We start from the raw sequence: 16804 nt of genomic DNA, 5'->3' as shown, positions 1-16804 counted from the left end.
TAAACAGATCAAAAAGAAATCCTGGAGCGCCCTGGGTTGTTTCTCTGCTGTGAGGCAGCTCCACTGAGAACCCTACTGCTCCAGAGGTGAAAGCACACGCAGTCTGCCATCAGCTCTGTGCTGAAACTATGACCCACGATAAATACAAGACTCCTATTTAGTGGCAGTCACATAACCCTGCTGAGTCACCTGGAGCAAACAGGAGGGAATGGCACCACTCACCAAACCGCCAGACCATGACTTCACCTACCCCTGAGGCGTCGGCGCCGGGCAGCCCTCAGGCACCTCAGCCCTCCGGGCGAACAGCCCCACCGGCAAATCGGCCCGTGGTTGGCCGGCGGAAAAATGAATTCCCCCCGTGGGCCGGGAGGCCTCCCAGCGGGGCAGGACGGCCAGGGGAGGAGAGAGGCACCCGCGGCGACCCGCAACCACCGCCCAACGGCGGGGCCACCGTTAACGCCCTCCGCAGCCCTCAGCCCTCAGCTCACGCGCCCCGCCCGCCAACAGGCGGTGAGGTGCAATGCTCTGTCCCCGCCCGGCCGGTGAGGCCGCCGCAGACACGCGCTGCTATTCTGATTGGTCATGTGTCCTCAGAGCGACGGGGGAGAGGACTAATCAAAGCACGCGTTAACTTGCGGGTCGAGGCGGGACGCTGTGCGAGGGAGCGGGCGCTTTCCCCCCGCCCCGCCCCGCCCAAGCGCGGTCCGGCCCACGGGGAGCGGCCAAACGGCCCTGGGGGAAGGAGGCGCCGCAGCCCGCTGTGCCGGCCGCCCCTGGCCCGCCGTGCCATGGAGGACGTGCTGCCCTCGGGCCTGCTGGAGATCTGCCTGCTGGTCGGTGTGCCTAGGGAGCGAGTGAGAGCGCTCCTCCAGGTGAGGGGGGGGCCGGGCGGGCGGGCGGGCTCGGCAGTGCCGGCCTGGGCTGTGGGGCAGCTTCTGTCAGCGCGGGTTTCTGCCCGGAGTCTGAGCCGGGTCAGCTCCTCCCCGGCCGGGCCTCTGCCCTGTGCGCACTTGACTGAAATTATTGGGCTGCGTTGTTGCTGTTATCGTTGGATAGAGCTGAAATACTTTAAAGAAAACTTGTTTTGGCAGGCGGTCATCAACAAAGTGGGGAGAGTTTGGTAGTGGTGTTAAGTAATGATACTTTTTCAGAGGTCTGAGCTTAGATGAAGAATGCGATGTAACTTTCTGTGAGCAGGCACAGCAAAATGCTTGAACAATGCATATCCTTCGCTGATTGTTATCCCGTTTCCCGTCTTCCCTTGGAGATAAAAGCTAAATACAGGGGACCAAAGCCTGGTAACTTGTACCCTTAGGACAACATGAGGTCTAAATCCCTGTGGGCTTAGTACTTTCTGTTTGACACAACTTGAGCAATTCAGATACTGCAGCTGTTCATGGGTTGGTTTCTGCTTTGAATATGTGGTTTATGATTTGTTTATGACTATAGCCACTTCACATATGAGTTAACAATTAAACTCCTTCCTGCTTTGCCTTTGTTGAAATGTACTGACGGTTTTGTTACATACCTATGAGCTGTGGGAGTAGCTGTGGTGCCAGCATGTGCTGAAAATCCAAGTTGCTCCCAGGGATCTCGGTTGTCTTGCTTGCACTTGAATTTGATTGTGCGCTCTAATAGCATTAGATAAAGAAGTCTTTGTTAAACTTGTTGCTGCTCACTCGCTCAGTGGACAGATGGCTTTTGCTGATGTCAGTTTCTTAGGTGATATCAGCTAAGCAGAGGTTCAAATTCCAGGATCTCGTTCATGTGTACATTCAAATTGGGGAAATAGCTGTGCCGTAAATGTCGCCACCAGACTTTTTAAATCGGTGCGTATGTGTTGTTTTGGCATCTGCATGAGAAGTAAACCCAAAAGAAGGGGAATTTCTTTTTTGTTCCAGTCTGCTCAGTTTGATCTTGTGGCTTCCAAAAAAAAGTAGAAAAACAAATAAGAAATGTGCTACGAAAGGTAGAAGCCATTCTGATATTCCCATCACGCTAAAGGTTTTGAATTGTTTCTTTGCTTAAGATATAAAATAGTGTCAGAAAGGAAAGTGGTCCCTGTGCTTGTCAGTATTAACTGTGGTAATGTCCCTGCAAGCAGTTACACCGCAGGGATTTCAATCACTGTCTTAGGGCAAGTTTATAGATTTACTCCACTTCCTTTTCCTTCTGCAGCACTATCTACATGAGGAAATGGTGGAATATGTTTTGTGTCTAATTTCAGTGAACGTAGAAAGAAGAGACCTTATTGACAGAAAATAAGAACATTTCAGTGGAAAGTAGTGGACCTCTGATGATATTTACAGGTGAAACAGCAGGGTAAAAGTCTTAATAGTGCTTCAGATCTTCTTCTTACGAGTGTGTCTGCATTCTTAACTTCACTGCAATATGGAGTAATAAAGTCAATGAAGTCATCAGGGACATGATATAACCCACCCCCAAAGTAAGAAGAGTCTTACATGACTGACATGTTGTCAATGGCAATTCTGGGAAAAAAGACACAGTTTTGCATTGAAGCTTATGAAACTGAAGTTTATGGGCTGTCACCCATCAATTATTTTTATTGCCAAGATAATTGAAATCACAAGATTTCAATTTGAAGAGATGAAAGGCTACTACTTTCAGCTAGAGATTACTTTTTTAATGTTGGAAGTGAGTGTTTTGTAAGAATGAGATAGATGAGCAATAGTGAAGATCATACAGCCATCTTTGATAAGACTTCTTTCCCCAAAGTTATCTTCAGCTATAAAGCTGGGTTTTGAGATGACAAGTACGATGTGCAAGCTGTCTGAGATGGCTCAGCTCTTCCTGTTGGCTCCATCATTGGGTTCTGTATCTGCCTGCCACAGTCAGTGGTACAGATCTTGTCTCTTACAGCGTCTGCCTCATGCTTGCTGGCCCTGCTAATGCAGACGTAACCACCAAACCAATTTTTGCCGCCTTCTGTAGTAACTCCCTGGGTGTCAAGTTGTGCAAAAGAAATGAGGTCTGATCAAGTTAAGCGTAGTCAGAAGTGTGTGTGTGTGGCAGAGAAAAGTAATTGTCATGACTGCATCATCAGGACCGAGGCTCACAGGTGAAGGGAAGAGATTATGCTATTAATTGTTACTGCTGAACACTCTTGAGGCTGCATCTGGAATCCTGTCCCACATTGGGGTGCCTTGATACTTCTGACGAATGGGAGCGAGACCAGAAGAAGCTAAGCTGTGTGAGGGCTGGAGCACAAGGGGGGAAGAATCTCCTTCCTAAAAGGTTTCTGAAACTTGACTGGATGACATCCAGAGCATCCTGATCTAACTTCAAAGTTATCATTGCTTTGAGCATATTATTGCACTAGAACCTCCAGAAGTCCCTTCCAACCTAATTTTTCTAAGGCTTCATTCGTTTCCCTGCCCAATTATTCGTTAAAGAAGCCAGTTCTTTCATGACATTCAAAATGAAATTAACTTCTTCTCTCTTATCTCTCTTATGAGGAAAGGCTGAGAGACCTGGGGCTTTTTAGCCTGGAGAAGAGAAGACTGAGAGGGGACCTTATCAATGCTTATAAATATCTGAAGGGTGGATGTCAAAAGGATGGGGCCAGGCTCTTCACAGTGATGCCCAGTGACAGGACACGGGGCAATGGGTACAAACTGTAGCACAGGATGTTCCGCCTCAACATGAGGAAAAACTTCTTTACATTAGGGGTGGCAGAGCACTGGAACAGGCTGCCCAGGGAGGCTGTGGAGTCTCCTTCCCTCGAGATATTCAAAACCCACCTGGATGCAGTCCTGTGCAACCTGCTGTACGTGATCCTGCTCTGGCAGGGGGGTTGGACTAGATGATCTCCAGAGGTCCCTTCCAACCCCTGCCATTCTGTGATTCTTCAGTGGTGGGAAGAGGAGAATGAGATCAAGGAAACGTCAAATAGCTGAGATCATGCTCTGATCTGCAGTTTCAACACACTACTTCTTGTTTGTGTCTAAAATAGTGTGGTTGTTGTAAAAAGGCTGTCTCTTGTCTATGTCCTATGTGGCACCATTGTTACAGGAACATAATCAGTAAATGGCGATGGAATAAAATCCCTGACTTCTGGAATCTTGCTGAATTACAGGAAAGAAAAGGCATTAGTGTTTATAAGAAGCTGTGTATGATGCAAGAACATTTGATAGTAAAAAGAGACAAAAGAGAAACATTTCAAAATGAAGAAGTAACAGTAGAAGCAGGGAATGCAAAATGTTTAAAGAATAGTAGAAACAAGTGAATATTGTTCTCTTGCTGCCTATTCACTATCCCTGAACTGAAAGGGTAAGAAAATATGACTTTGGTCATAGACGTTAATACGAGCTGGCTTGAATGCTGACGACTGATTCACCGGGTCAGCGACAGCGCTGACAGTGCCGTTCTGTGGGGAAAAAAAAGGGTGTTTAGCGTTTTTGTTGTAGTTCAAGACATCAAGGACCTGCCATTTTAGAAGCTGCTGCTCTGTGAGGCCCTTAAATCGCTGGCTGTGATCCAGCACTTTGTAGCACAGAGATGCCTTCAATGTAAGTCGGGGATTGCCCTGTCAAAGCAACTTTGTACAAAAACCTCTGCAGGGCAAATCTGCCAAGTTAAGATTGCTTCTATTTGAGTAGGTCTGTGTTTTTCTTGCATAAGAGCCTCAGGGCTGAGCCTTAGTTCTTAATTTCATTCCAAAATGTTTAGCTGCATGTTACTTTGAGAGTGATCATGTTGGATTTATCTGTGTTTCCAGTTTCTTCACTTGAAATGGATGTCAGCTGCCACCTAAGAAAAAGGTCCCTTAAAAGTTTTTAGCGTGGCAGGATGCGGCACTTGGTACCCCGATTTGTAACGTGCTTTTTAAAGTCATTGCTATCTTTTGTCTGTCCCCGTGGATACTTACCTGAACTTTTGTCTTTTCCACTCTAACTTCTTTCTAGTTCAGACTCTGTGTGTTCTAAAAGAGTGGGGTTTTGCTTCTTATTTTTATTGAAGTACTTTCTTTCAAGTATCCTATTATAGAATATGGTGGAACTTAAGATGCATCAACTAATATATCATCAAGGTATGTATTCCTTTTCATTTTTCATGCTCAAATGAAAAGAAGACTACTGGTGGACTCATCTTGGACAAATAAGCTGAGACTTTCTGTTCCGTAACTTGGACGGTGGAAGATTGGCTTCAGTGAAGTAATAGAGCTATGGATGTTGTAGCTATTTTAAAAAGTAGGGAAGAGATGAGAGAGGCCAGCATTGATTCTCAAGAAAAATCTTCAATACGTGTCTGAAGGTGTGCTTCATCTGCCTTTGAATCAGTTAGCAAAAAGTTGAAAACGGAACAACTTTTTAGTCACACTGAGGTTCGCCTTTCCTGTTTCCAAATATCCGTTGTTCGAGCAAAGCTTCTACTTGCTGTTTTGACCTTGCAGGAGCAATTAAAATTGCTGTGAGATAAGTGAAAATGCAACTGCTTGTCTCTACTCTGTGGTCAGGAATACAGAAAGTGCTCCCAAGTACAAGGAAATCTCTCTTCTAATTGCTTCCTCCACAGGTTTTTCATAGCAAGGCAGCAAGGGCTTTCAGTGCAGTAGTACTTTACAAAGCCGCCTACTATGTTCTTTTGCTAAAAAAATTCTTTTTTTTTTATTCTGAGTTAAAATCTAGCTTTTCGTAAAGTTGAGCAAAGAGTCATCTAGGAAGTTCAGCTAGTTTTGTTTTCATTTATTTGTTACTTGGTTTCTCTTACTACCAGTGTTTGTTTTTATAGCTTAAATATATCCTAACACTTCAAACGAGCAAATATCATATTTGATATTTGTTATTTTTCTTATGCCAGTGGCACAATAGTGATGCAGTGCATTTTGAATGATGAAGAATGATTCTTTGCCTACTGAAAATGACCAGAGTATTCCCCTTGTGTTAGGATATACAAAGCAAGAAGTTAGAAGGAAAGGTTAATTCTTTAGGAAGAAGAAAAAACGTATTCTAACCCCACAATTTCAGGGATAGAGAGAAAACAGGGCTAAAAATGGTTTAAAAAAATCTGTCAGGATGAGTGTCAACTTAGTGGTTGTTCTTTTTTTTTTTTTTTTCTATAGGGTACCCAAAGAAAACCCAAAAGTCTTCCTCCCCTTGATCCAGAAGTTCTTTCTGTATTTGTGCCTCCATTTATCAGCAGAGATGATATTCAGGTGATTAATGCTGGTAATAACTTGAATAAAAGTAAACGCCGGTCTTTCCGAAAGAAAAAAGAGAGACCAAAGACTGAAAATGTCAAGAGTCTCAATGGTGAGCAGAAAGCACCTGACACTGAAGATATTGCTGTTCCAAAGGACATCGATCTTGTTGGTTTGCCCCAGCTGTGCTTCCCAGGTACGGTAGCTCGCACTTCTTCATGAGAACTGTTCTAATATATATTTGCTAACCCATAGTACAGCCAATTTTTATATTTTTTTATGATCATCATCTCTATCTCTTTGTATTTTGCGATATAAAAATGTGTCTGCTTGGGAGCAAGTCAGTGATGAAAGGAGGTGTCACCTCAATGGGGTGCCCTGATGCTGTATGGCTGTGTTGTGTGACACAGATTATTAGCTGTAGTAGCTGCAACACCTGCAAGAGAGGGAAGTGGAAAGTCACTTTAGCCCTTATTGGTAAATCTTGGTTTGAGTGAAGTGCACACACTTTAAAAATTGTTTTTTCACCCCAAAATGACTGAGTACTCTGTCATTTTTGATTTCGTATTAAGACATACCTGAAGTTGTGACTGTTTCCTCCAGGTTTAACTGCAGAAATTTTAATACACATGTCACTATTGCAGACCTTATAAATGTCTTGAAAGAAAAAAAAAGTGAACAAAACCTATCTATTGTATTTTGCCACTTGAACTGCAGAATAATTATTCAGTAATGTGCATCTTACAGCCTAACAACCCTTAAGTCAAATGGACTGTGTATGTGCATTTTAATCCCTTAAATTGGACATTTCTCTCGCACATTTCCACTTAATTTCAGTATTTGCCATGAATCGCTTTTTAAGCAGCTGTAGTTAAAAAAAAAAAGTTTTCTGCCTTTGTTGCAGGAGGACTTTATGTGACTTCTGAATCAAGAGAGGACCACATGCATTTCCTGGTCTTCACAGATGTCTGTGGTAACAGAACATATGGTGTTGTTGCGCAGTACTACCAGCCTATGCAAGTATGTTATTTAACTCATGCTTTTATTACAACACATTAAAACATATAAAATAAAACACTTTGAGAATAATGTCAGGTTTAATTAATGAAATTAGTTAACAGGTATGTTTCTATGTTAGTAGGAATACAGAAGAAATCATACTTTATATTGCCATTGTAAATTAAGTACATGGGAACAGCATTGCATTAGGAAAAACTGTTATGGATTTCAGTGAGGAGTTCTGAATATTTTGGAGCATGCTTTGTCCCTCTGACATTTTTTTTGGTGAAGATTGTACCCTCTGGTCTTTCTAAATACCTTTTGTGCTGAAATTCTTTTTAATATGTATGTCTAAGTCTTGTAGGCTGACATTTTTCTGAAGACCCTAAGAGATAGACAACCAAATCCCCTTGAAATTTGGAGGGAATTGGGTATCATATCTCTGGGGTTCTAAAGAAAATATTAGCCATAAATTCACGATTAACATAAACACATTAATCTGTAGTTTCCTTGTAGGACGGCTGTTTCTCCTCGAATGGACAGGCCCATTGGGAATCTGCGCAGACTGGGAAGATGCCTGTCTGTTTCGTACCGTTTGCTATTTGTGTTATATCCAGATATCCATATTTTAATGCCCTCAAGGATTGTCTCTCTTGGTAAGACTTGCTATCCTGTGTGTTTCTTCTGGAAATAATTGTGCAGGTTTTAATACATGAGTTTGCATGGTGTGGTCAGGATAGCTGCGTAATGCCGAAAGAGGTGTTAGTTTCAAGTTACGGTAGTGTGAGATGTGTGGGAGAAGAAAAGAAGAACTGTAATGTGACTGTTACCCAGCCGGTAACTGCAAGTTCTGAATATCAGTGAAATTAGTTATGATGTTGTCTTCATTTTCGTTAAGGTTTTTGGTAAGGCTAGAAAATACTCATTTGCAGGGAACAGATTTCTTAAAGATGTTGGTTTTTTTTGGAAGAGGGTTAACTACAATTTTGCCATGCTAGTGAAAATCACTTTGAAAGCACAAAAATCTCTTTATAAGGCATGAAGTAAATGTTGTAAGACCATGAATATATGCATTAATAAGCAGTTAATGACACTGTGTTCTTTAACTAAATAACCCAAGTCAGTTAAGGGAATACAGTGGTTACTTGGCTGTCGTAGAACTAGGAGAGAAAATTGTAGGACACAGTGTACTTCACTGGTTAGAAATCCTCAAATACTCCACCGAGTAGATGAGTTAAAAGATAAGTGAACGTGGGACTGTCTTGTTATTTAGTAATTTAACTTTTTTTGAGGTTGTGTGTTGCTTTATTGTTAAATTGTTGAAATCTATGTGCTTCTATTCTGAAGTGGATGAAAAACTCCTTGCGTCAGGGAGCCTGTCTCTGTACGTGGGATGTTACTGGGTAATCTTCATTTGCAGACCTGTAGTCCAAAGGTAGAAGAGGTTTGGGGTTTTTCCCACTTTCCTTCCCTTAAGCATGAGTGAGAACACCGCTGCTGCTGTTCATGCTACCTCTGCTTGTCATTTTCAAAGCATTGGTAAAGGGATTGAATGTGGACAAGGGACTTCAATGTAATGGAAACTAGGTATTCAGAGGTTAGTGCGAAATCAGGATGATCAGTAACGTCAAAAAAAAAATGTTTGTTTCTCTTTCTCCTTTCCTGCCTGGATCGCTTTTTCCATTCCTTACGTTTAAGTCAGTTACATCAGCTGTTTGTATTGCAGGAGCTGATTCACTGCTGCCTTTTTGTAGTCTCAAATCTCAAGTAAACACTAATCTGAAGACACAAAAGACCTCTTGATATATTTTGAGCGTAGTGCCCTGTACAGGTGGGGATGTTTCAGCTTTTTGTTACATTACAAAACATTGACACTGTTTTCCTGTAAACCAGAAAGGGAGTTACTGTCATTTGGATGCCTTAGCTGTAATCAGGTGGCCAATGGGTTAAAAATCTAATTAAATGTTTTCTTTGACTGAGTGTACTCAAGCAGTATTGCCTTCTGTACTTGACAAATAATAACACGTTCAACAGTGCACTTGTATCCTTGGTATGCTTTAGTGGTGTTTTGCAGAATTCTTTGACTAATTAATCATTCCACAAGTCTGGGGATTTGAAAACACTTACTCGTGGACCTCAGACCACCTATTTCTAGCGTGTAGACCTTTCCTTGTGAGAACTAGCAGAAAAATGCTATTTGTTATTGTTAATGAAGGCCTGATGTTGAAGTAACATCTAAAGGGGTTCTGCTTCCATTCAGGACCTTTTTGCAGTAAAAGAGTGCGTTTTTCTCCAAAATTCTGCTGTGCATAGCTTATTTCCTCCAGGATCTGCAGTGTATAGGATTGCTTATAGGTGAGGTGCTGCTTGTTTTCATTCAGAACAGTCCTCAAAGTATTTTATTGTCCTAACCATTCCCAGATAAAACCCTGGTTCCTAAACTTTTTCAAATGGCAGAGTATAGTAGGAATCACAGCTGAAAACTGAGACCAAACTGAGATATAAAGGTCACATCAAACTGTAAATCCATGTAGGTGCTTTGAAATGCAAACTTTGGTCATAGTAACAAAGGTCTTCATATTCTGTGCAATTAATTTTATACCTGATTCACATATTGCTAGCATACAGTGCTTCAAAATTTGGAACAATTTGAATGGAGTGTGTCTGCCTCTCTCCAAAGCAAGCACATGTGCATCTGGACCATTTCACAACACTGGGTCTGGTGAATTATTCTACATCAGTATTTGAAAAGGTTCTGTTTTAAATTGAGAGGTTTTGGCACTTTGTATAAGTAGTTGTACCTGAGTCTGTTACACTGCATGAAAAGTAAAATATTCCTGGCAGTAATCTTCTGGGTGAACTCCTGTCTTGGGTGGATGAATAGGTTCCATTCAAACAGTAAATCTTCCAACCTGCGTATTAGTCCTTTCAGCTGCCTTGAGAAAAGGTGGAAGTGTGCAAATAGCTCACAGCATTGAGGCAGTACAAAGGACCTATTCTCAGATGTTCTTGCTTTCTGAAGTATTTGTCTGTGGACAGTTAATAGAGGTAATGGAAGGTTCATAAACTCCTTATCTCTCCGCCTTAATGTTTCAGAGATTACTTCATTTATTTCAGCAGACGTTTGCAGTGCAGAGCTGTCGGATGCTATTAGGTTGCATTAATGGACACAGTGTACTGATTAGGGAGCTCTTACCGTCCTTTCTGCACATCTGCTGCTTTTTCAGCATCAGCATTGGGGTGAGGTTGTTTCTGTTGTAACATTTACTGGGTGCGTCGATATGTGCTTTTTGTCTCGCATCCCTTAGGCCACATCTAAGGCATTACTAACTGTGGCAGCATATTTGTTTAAATTGATGAGTCTGCTGACTGACTTTCTTTGATAATTCTTAAATCCCCCTCCCCCTGCCTCCTCTGCACCCCTAAATAGCTGGTGGGCTTTTTGGGGATATGTGTAACAGCCCAGGGAAGTTTCCAAATATGAATTTAGTGAACTTAAATATCTCATTAATCCAGTTAAAAGCTCAATAATATATGACAGAATATTTTTATTCTGGAATCTAAATGCCATACGCAAATATGACGTCATGGACTCGACTATATCTCTTGACCTATTCAGTTGCTTTCTAGACCACTTTCTTCCTGAAGAGCAAGTATTCTTCTGCAGGAACTGCAAACTGAAATAAAACCTCAGGGGAGAACATAACCATGTTAAGTTCCTAGTTTTGGTATATAATAGAATACCAGATGGGAAGGACCCTTGGGGATCATCTGGTCCAACCTTTCTTGGCAAAAGCACAGTCTAGACAAGATGGCCCAGCACCCTGTCCAGCTGGATCTGAAAAGTGTCCCATGTTGGGGAATCCACCGCTTCCCTGGGGAGATTATTCCAAGGGCTGACTGTTCTCCTTGTGAAAACTGTTCCTCTTGTGTCCAATCAGAATCTCCCCGGGAGTCACTTGTACCCATCACCCATTGTGTTTTCCATGTGACTCCTTGTGTAAAGGGAGTCTCCATCTTCTTTGTAGCCACCCTTTAAATACTGGAACACGGTGCTAAGGTCTCCCCTAAGCCTTCTTTTCTCAAGGCTGAACAAACCCAGTTCTCTCAGCCTTTCCTCATAGGGCAGGCTTCCCAGTCCTTGGTCATCTTTGTGGCCCTTCTCTGGGCCCTCTCCAGCCTGTCCACAGCTTTTTTTGTATAGTGGGGACCAAAACTGGACACAGTATTCCAGGTGTGGCCTGACAAGCGCTGAGTAGAGTGGGTTAATGACTTCTTTGTCTCTGGTGGTGATGCCCTTGATGGTTTATAGATTTGCAGGCTTAAACTTCAGATTTTGTAAAGGATTGGGGTTTATGGGATGTGGGTTTGGGTTTTGGTTATTTTGCTATAAACATGCGCGTGAATCTTACATTGGACAAAATGCCCTTTCTGACTACAAATATCTAAGTTTTTGATTGTTACATTTCAGAAATGCTGTTGGACTTAGCAGTTTGCGGTCTTCATAGCGTGTATGTTTAAATGTCCCTGAACTGGTCTGGCATATAATATGAACAGCATGACCTTTGTGGCTTTGACACAGCTAGGGTAATACAGTTCTAAGACAAAAACGTTTGGCAGGTTTGCACAACAGTATTTGTTCTTTGTATGGGTAGGAACAATAGCAAAGAGCGGTGTTCATGCAGGCCTGGGCCTTATGCTAAATGTGGCTCTGGCTTCATGTTCCTCTGCAGTTAAGCCCATGTCTACAACCTTTCTTTTCCTCTGATGCTGTTCTCCATCCCAGAGCTGATGTCTGATGGGATGGGAGAAACCCCGTGGCACTGTGTTGCAGCTGTGGGTGTTTTGTTCCTCAAGCAGTCTATGTAAGACACTTCCTGTAGCTGCATCTCACCTCTAGAATTTCTTTGCCATCATAAGACCCAGTGTGCCAGCCGCATCCTCTGAGATATATATGCTGCAGTAAGTAGTATATTATGCATGGAAGTAAAAAAAAACTGCTTCTGACACAGCAGCATCATTAAAATTAAATGGAGTCGCTAAAGTATCTAATAAATTAGAAATTAATTAGCTGGAATAATAGCTTCGTTGCTCCTAAATTTTTTTTAGTTCTAGGTTATCAGCAAAAAGGCTTTTTTTTTTTTTTTCTTGTTTGCATGTCACTATTTATAAGTAATTTTCTGTAATTTAATTTCAGCTTACTGGTGCAACTGCGACCTTTCAAGGATTTAGATGTTGAGGAGCACATAAAAGAATTTACAGCAAAGTTATTTTTAATACCCAGCCCGCCACCAGGACCACTCCACTTGGTAATTACTGATGTTGAATTTCATAATTACTTTAACATTCTGTCTTATAAAGCAGTAAGATGATGTTTTCTATAAATTGGGGGAAGTTCTTCATTGTCTGGTCAAAGATTGTACTTGCTGTTGTAAAACTGATGTCAGTACCTGTGCTTTGAAAGTAAGGCTATGCATTATTAGTGCATAAAGTAACAGTGTGACCAGGGTGCAGGCTTGAGCACTGGCATACCAGTTGGTCATGCTGTTTAATTTTTAATACTCTTCTGGGAAGGATTTGGTTCATGCCAACTACTTACTGTCTGAGATGATGCCTGGGTAGGTCTGGGGACAGCATAACCTGGCATTTGGTTCCTAGAGGGGCGGGGCACATAGTGTCTACTATGAGCAGCTGGAAGCTCCAGTCTGTAACTACGCTATATGAAAGGAAGCTGACCTGTCACCTGAACAGTGTGGCATTGCCATCTTGTTGAACACACATGTATAAACTCGAGTAAGTCATGTAAGTATTGCTCAAAGTGTGGGAGTTCCCGATCTTCTGTCTGATATCCAGACATGCTGCCTGATGTGGATGCTGATGGCTGTCATCCTGACTGTGCCATGGGTGGACATGCAGGTGTGTGACTGGGAAGTGGTGCAGTCCCTGTGAGAGAAAAGGGGCCAAGGAAGTTGGTTGCTGGAACAACGCGTACAGCTCTGGACTTGTTCTTTTCATGTGGCTGAACGACTCTTGGGGAAGCAGAGCAGTGTGTAGTGGATGAAATGTTCTGGATTGGCTGCTGCCTGTAAGACCTAGCTGAGAGGAGAAACTCACATAAACATTTGTATTCGGTGCAGAAGCTGAGATTCTTTGTGTGGGTTGTCTTTTCTTCTTTATAACCCTTCCCAAGTCAAGCTGGAAGTTAGCTGAGTCGGGGATTTCGACACACTCTCTCCTTTTGTCTACTGAAATGGCTTCTAGGGAAGCAGTGCTTCAGCCATGGACTTCTCCTTAGCTGCTCTTCTTGACCTTGGGATCAGAGTTTAGGAGCAGAGGGGAAAAACACTGTGGCTGGAAAATGGTCTGAATCATCGGCTAAACCAGCTGCTAAGTGCTGAAATATGCAGTGCGTGCAGGATCTGGCCCACAGAGATTTGAAACACCGAAAGAGCTCATTCATTTTGCATTGTTAAGTTCTTAACATGACCACCTATGCTCAGTTAGCTTGTTCATATGTTTTCTATTTCCTGTATGAATTTTATCAGTAATTTTGATTTCCCAATTGTATCTACAAATATAAATTCAATTATTTAATTATGCTTATAACAAAGGAGTTTAATTCTGTCAAAAGAATATATATATATGTTTAAAGTTTTATTGGCAAGACAAAGTCCATGTTAATCTTTCAAACTAATTGTTACGTCTGTTAATATTTCCCTCACTTTCTATTTCAGTTTTATGCAGTATGCAAATATCTGTCGTCTTGCTCTCAATTAATGTTAATATTTTGTAGTTGGAACTAAAATCCTGAATTACGTGTGTTGAGGGAATGTTTTCATTAAGTAAATGGAAAACATCTGTTCTTACAGGTATTTAATATGAAACCGCTTCAGATAATAATTCCTTCACGAGAGGATCCAGACAGTCCAATTATTGACTTGGATCTTCATCTTCCATTGCTGTGTTTCAAGCCAGAGCAGGTGCTGCAGGTAAAACTAACTGCTACTTTAAAATGTATTAGACATTGACAGTACTGGTAATTTGTGGTTTAAAAAAAAAATAAAAATCAAGACTTTTTAGTTACCCAAAAAAGATTATAAACTCAGGGATTCAGAATAGTGTTAGTTCTGCATGTTAGAGGTATGGCACAATAGAATACACTTTCCAGTAAAATGTTTTGTTATTTATAGACCAGGTTAGATTAAAGCATATTGCATTTATTTCACCTGTGATTTAGCAATAGGTGTTAGATTTCTTATGCATATAGTTTAAAATATAAATGCCCAAGCTGATTCACAGATTTTCTTTGGAATTCTCATAAAATGCATTTTACATGATTCATAAGAATTCTTTTCATGTGTAAGAGATGGGCCTGTAGGATGGGTTGGTAACAGCTGACAGCCTCATATAAATTAAGTGGAAATGGTGTAGAAAGACAAGAAAATACTGAAAGTTATTTGCAAAGAATTTTTTCAGTGCTTCGTAGAATTGTACGATAATTCTGGTTTGGCGCATCCTTTGTAGGTTTCCTGATCCAATTCCATGCTCAGAGGCCACTTGTGAAGTTAAATGTTAAATTAGGTTGCTCAAAGTCATAAATATTGTTGGTGCCACGTCCTCCATAAAGAGCAGATTGGAGGCCTCTTTCCAGGGTTGCTTGTAAACCTCCTCACTCCTGAAAGTAGGCAGTACTGGCATTTTTTTTTTTTTTTTTGGATATACTCATTCTTCCATGGACTTCTTCCCACATGTGCATGTTATGAATAAAACTATCTCAAATCCTAAATGGTCCTCTGCAACTGGTGCATCTTGAGCCTGTTTTATGTGTTAGCACCTCTGCAAGATCTCCCTTGGATGCCGTTAATCTTCTTGGCTTGAATTCATCCTACTGAATTTGAGGCATCTGAGTTTGATGCTTAGAAGCCATTGGGTCCTTTTCTACCAGTGGAAAAGGGGGACACCTCTAGAGAAGCTCTGTGAAAGCACTGTTCTCCAGTGGCACTATAAGGAACACAACTGTCATCTGGAATAGATGTTTGGCTGAGATATCCAAAATCTCGATGGCCTTTTTCTGGGTTGTCTCAAAGACAGGTTTGCTTGTGACAGAGTTTTTAGTAGGGCCCTGTTGGCGATAGGACAAGGGCTAATGGTTTTAAACTGAAAAAGGGTAGATTTAGATTGGACATATGGAAGAAATTTTTATGATGAGGGTGGTGAGCTGCTGCAACATGTTGCCCAGAGAGGTAGTACATAAATATGTAAGGTAGCTGTTAAAAACCAGGACTTGTGAGGCTGTTTCACAAGCAGGTGGAATATTTGTGCATATCTAGTATGTTCTAGCTAGAACTCTTTGTAAACATTTAGCGTTTGGTTTTTTTCCAGATTATGACCTGTATTTTGACTGAGCAGAGAATAGTTTTCTTCTCTTCTGATTGGGCTCTGCTGACACTCGTTGCTGAATGCTTTATGTTGTACCTCCATCCTCTTCAGTGGCAACACACTTTTGTGCCTATCCTATCTCGTCAAATGCTGGATTTTGTAATGGCCCCAACTTCTTTTCTCATGGGATGTCATATTGATCATTTTGAAGAAGTTAGCACGGTATGTTTCAGACTATTACCACTCTTGCTGTTCGCTTTCAGTGCATCTAGAATCTTGCTTTTGTTATTTAGATGTGTGAGAAGTGAAGAAATTAAAAGTAATGGAACCATACTGATGCGACCTCTGGCTTATTGGAAAAAACTTGTTGTATCCCTTACCTTTCTTCTCTTTGCAGGATAATATCATGTTTTTTTGTAAGTTCAAGTTTCATTTGGGGGAAAAATTCTACTTACATATCGTTTGTATAGTATAAGTAGTTTCCCTTCAGATAGGTGAGGTTATTTTTTGCTCAGGGTTGCGTGGGATGAATTAGGTGTGTTAGGAATTGAGCATGCACTTGAAAATACTCTTAATGATGCTGCTGTTCCCCATGGTGGAGTTAAGTACTTGATAAAATAAGAAAGAAAAAGCAATGTAAAAAATAAGATCCCACAATTTTTTCTGAGGGTTTTTTGTCTTCTTTTTTTCAGAATCTTATTTAACTAAGCCTCTTTCAATGGATAACGTTAATCTTGGTTACCCCAAAAGATTTAAGAAAAGCTCAGCTTCATAGGGCAGGGCTAATGTGAATGTACTTTTTTGAGAGTATCACACAGGTTTTCTGTGAGTGTTTGAAGCCAAACACAGAAAAATTGTGTAAGTTTGTCTTATAATCAGATGAATTAATCTAATATAGAGTGGATCCATCTAGTGAAGTCCAAAATGAGCAAAGAATTAAGATGAAATAGATGATTATTTATTTTTTTTAGTTAACAGTAAGATGATGTCATTCTCAGAAATAAGTACAGATCAGAAAACACACTTTTTCTTTGATGTAATTGGAAAGATTTTATGTTTGTTTGCATATACTGTGTTACAATCTGATCTTTAAGGTGATTAAAATTGCAAACTGGGAGATCAGCATGGAGTTCACCTCCCTGTGACTTTTTGTCCATTAGCATGTGTTTCTGTGTTTGAGACTCTTAATATATAAACAGTCGCTCTCCCAGTCACCCCACAGGGTAAGTACAGGAGTAGATGCTGTAAATTAGCTTTTAGGGAGCT

General features: G+C 41.2%; 1 protein-coding gene across 1 annotated transcript in view; it reads left to right on the top strand.

Annotated features, from left to right (window-relative positions):
- The first annotated feature begins 788 nt into the window (after positions 1-788).
- DENND3 (DENN domain containing 3) overlaps positions 789-16804 on the top strand; it is a 40773-nt gene continuing 24757 nt past the window's right edge. The window contains exons 1-7 of the mRNA XM_086465628.1: positions 789-872; positions 6083-6356; positions 7065-7180; positions 7676-7815; positions 12357-12468; positions 14029-14148; positions 15542-15760. Coding sequence (XP_086321754.1) covers positions 789-872; positions 6083-6356; positions 7065-7180; positions 7676-7815; positions 12357-12468; positions 14029-14148; positions 15542-15760 — 1065 coding nt within the window. The remainder of the gene's footprint in view (positions 873-6082; positions 6357-7064; positions 7181-7675; positions 7816-12356; positions 12469-14028; positions 14149-15541; positions 15761-16804) is intronic.

Source organism: Leptosomus discolor, chromosome 5 (genome assembly GCF_034619465.1).
Source record: "Leptosomus discolor isolate bLepDis1 chromosome 5, bLepDis1.hap2, whole genome shotgun sequence".
Classification (NCBI taxonomy): domain Eukaryota; kingdom Metazoa; phylum Chordata; class Aves; order Leptosomiformes; family Leptosomidae; genus Leptosomus; species Leptosomus discolor.
Note: the sequence above shows the minus strand (reverse complement) of the source record. Positions and strands in the feature narration are given on the sequence as shown.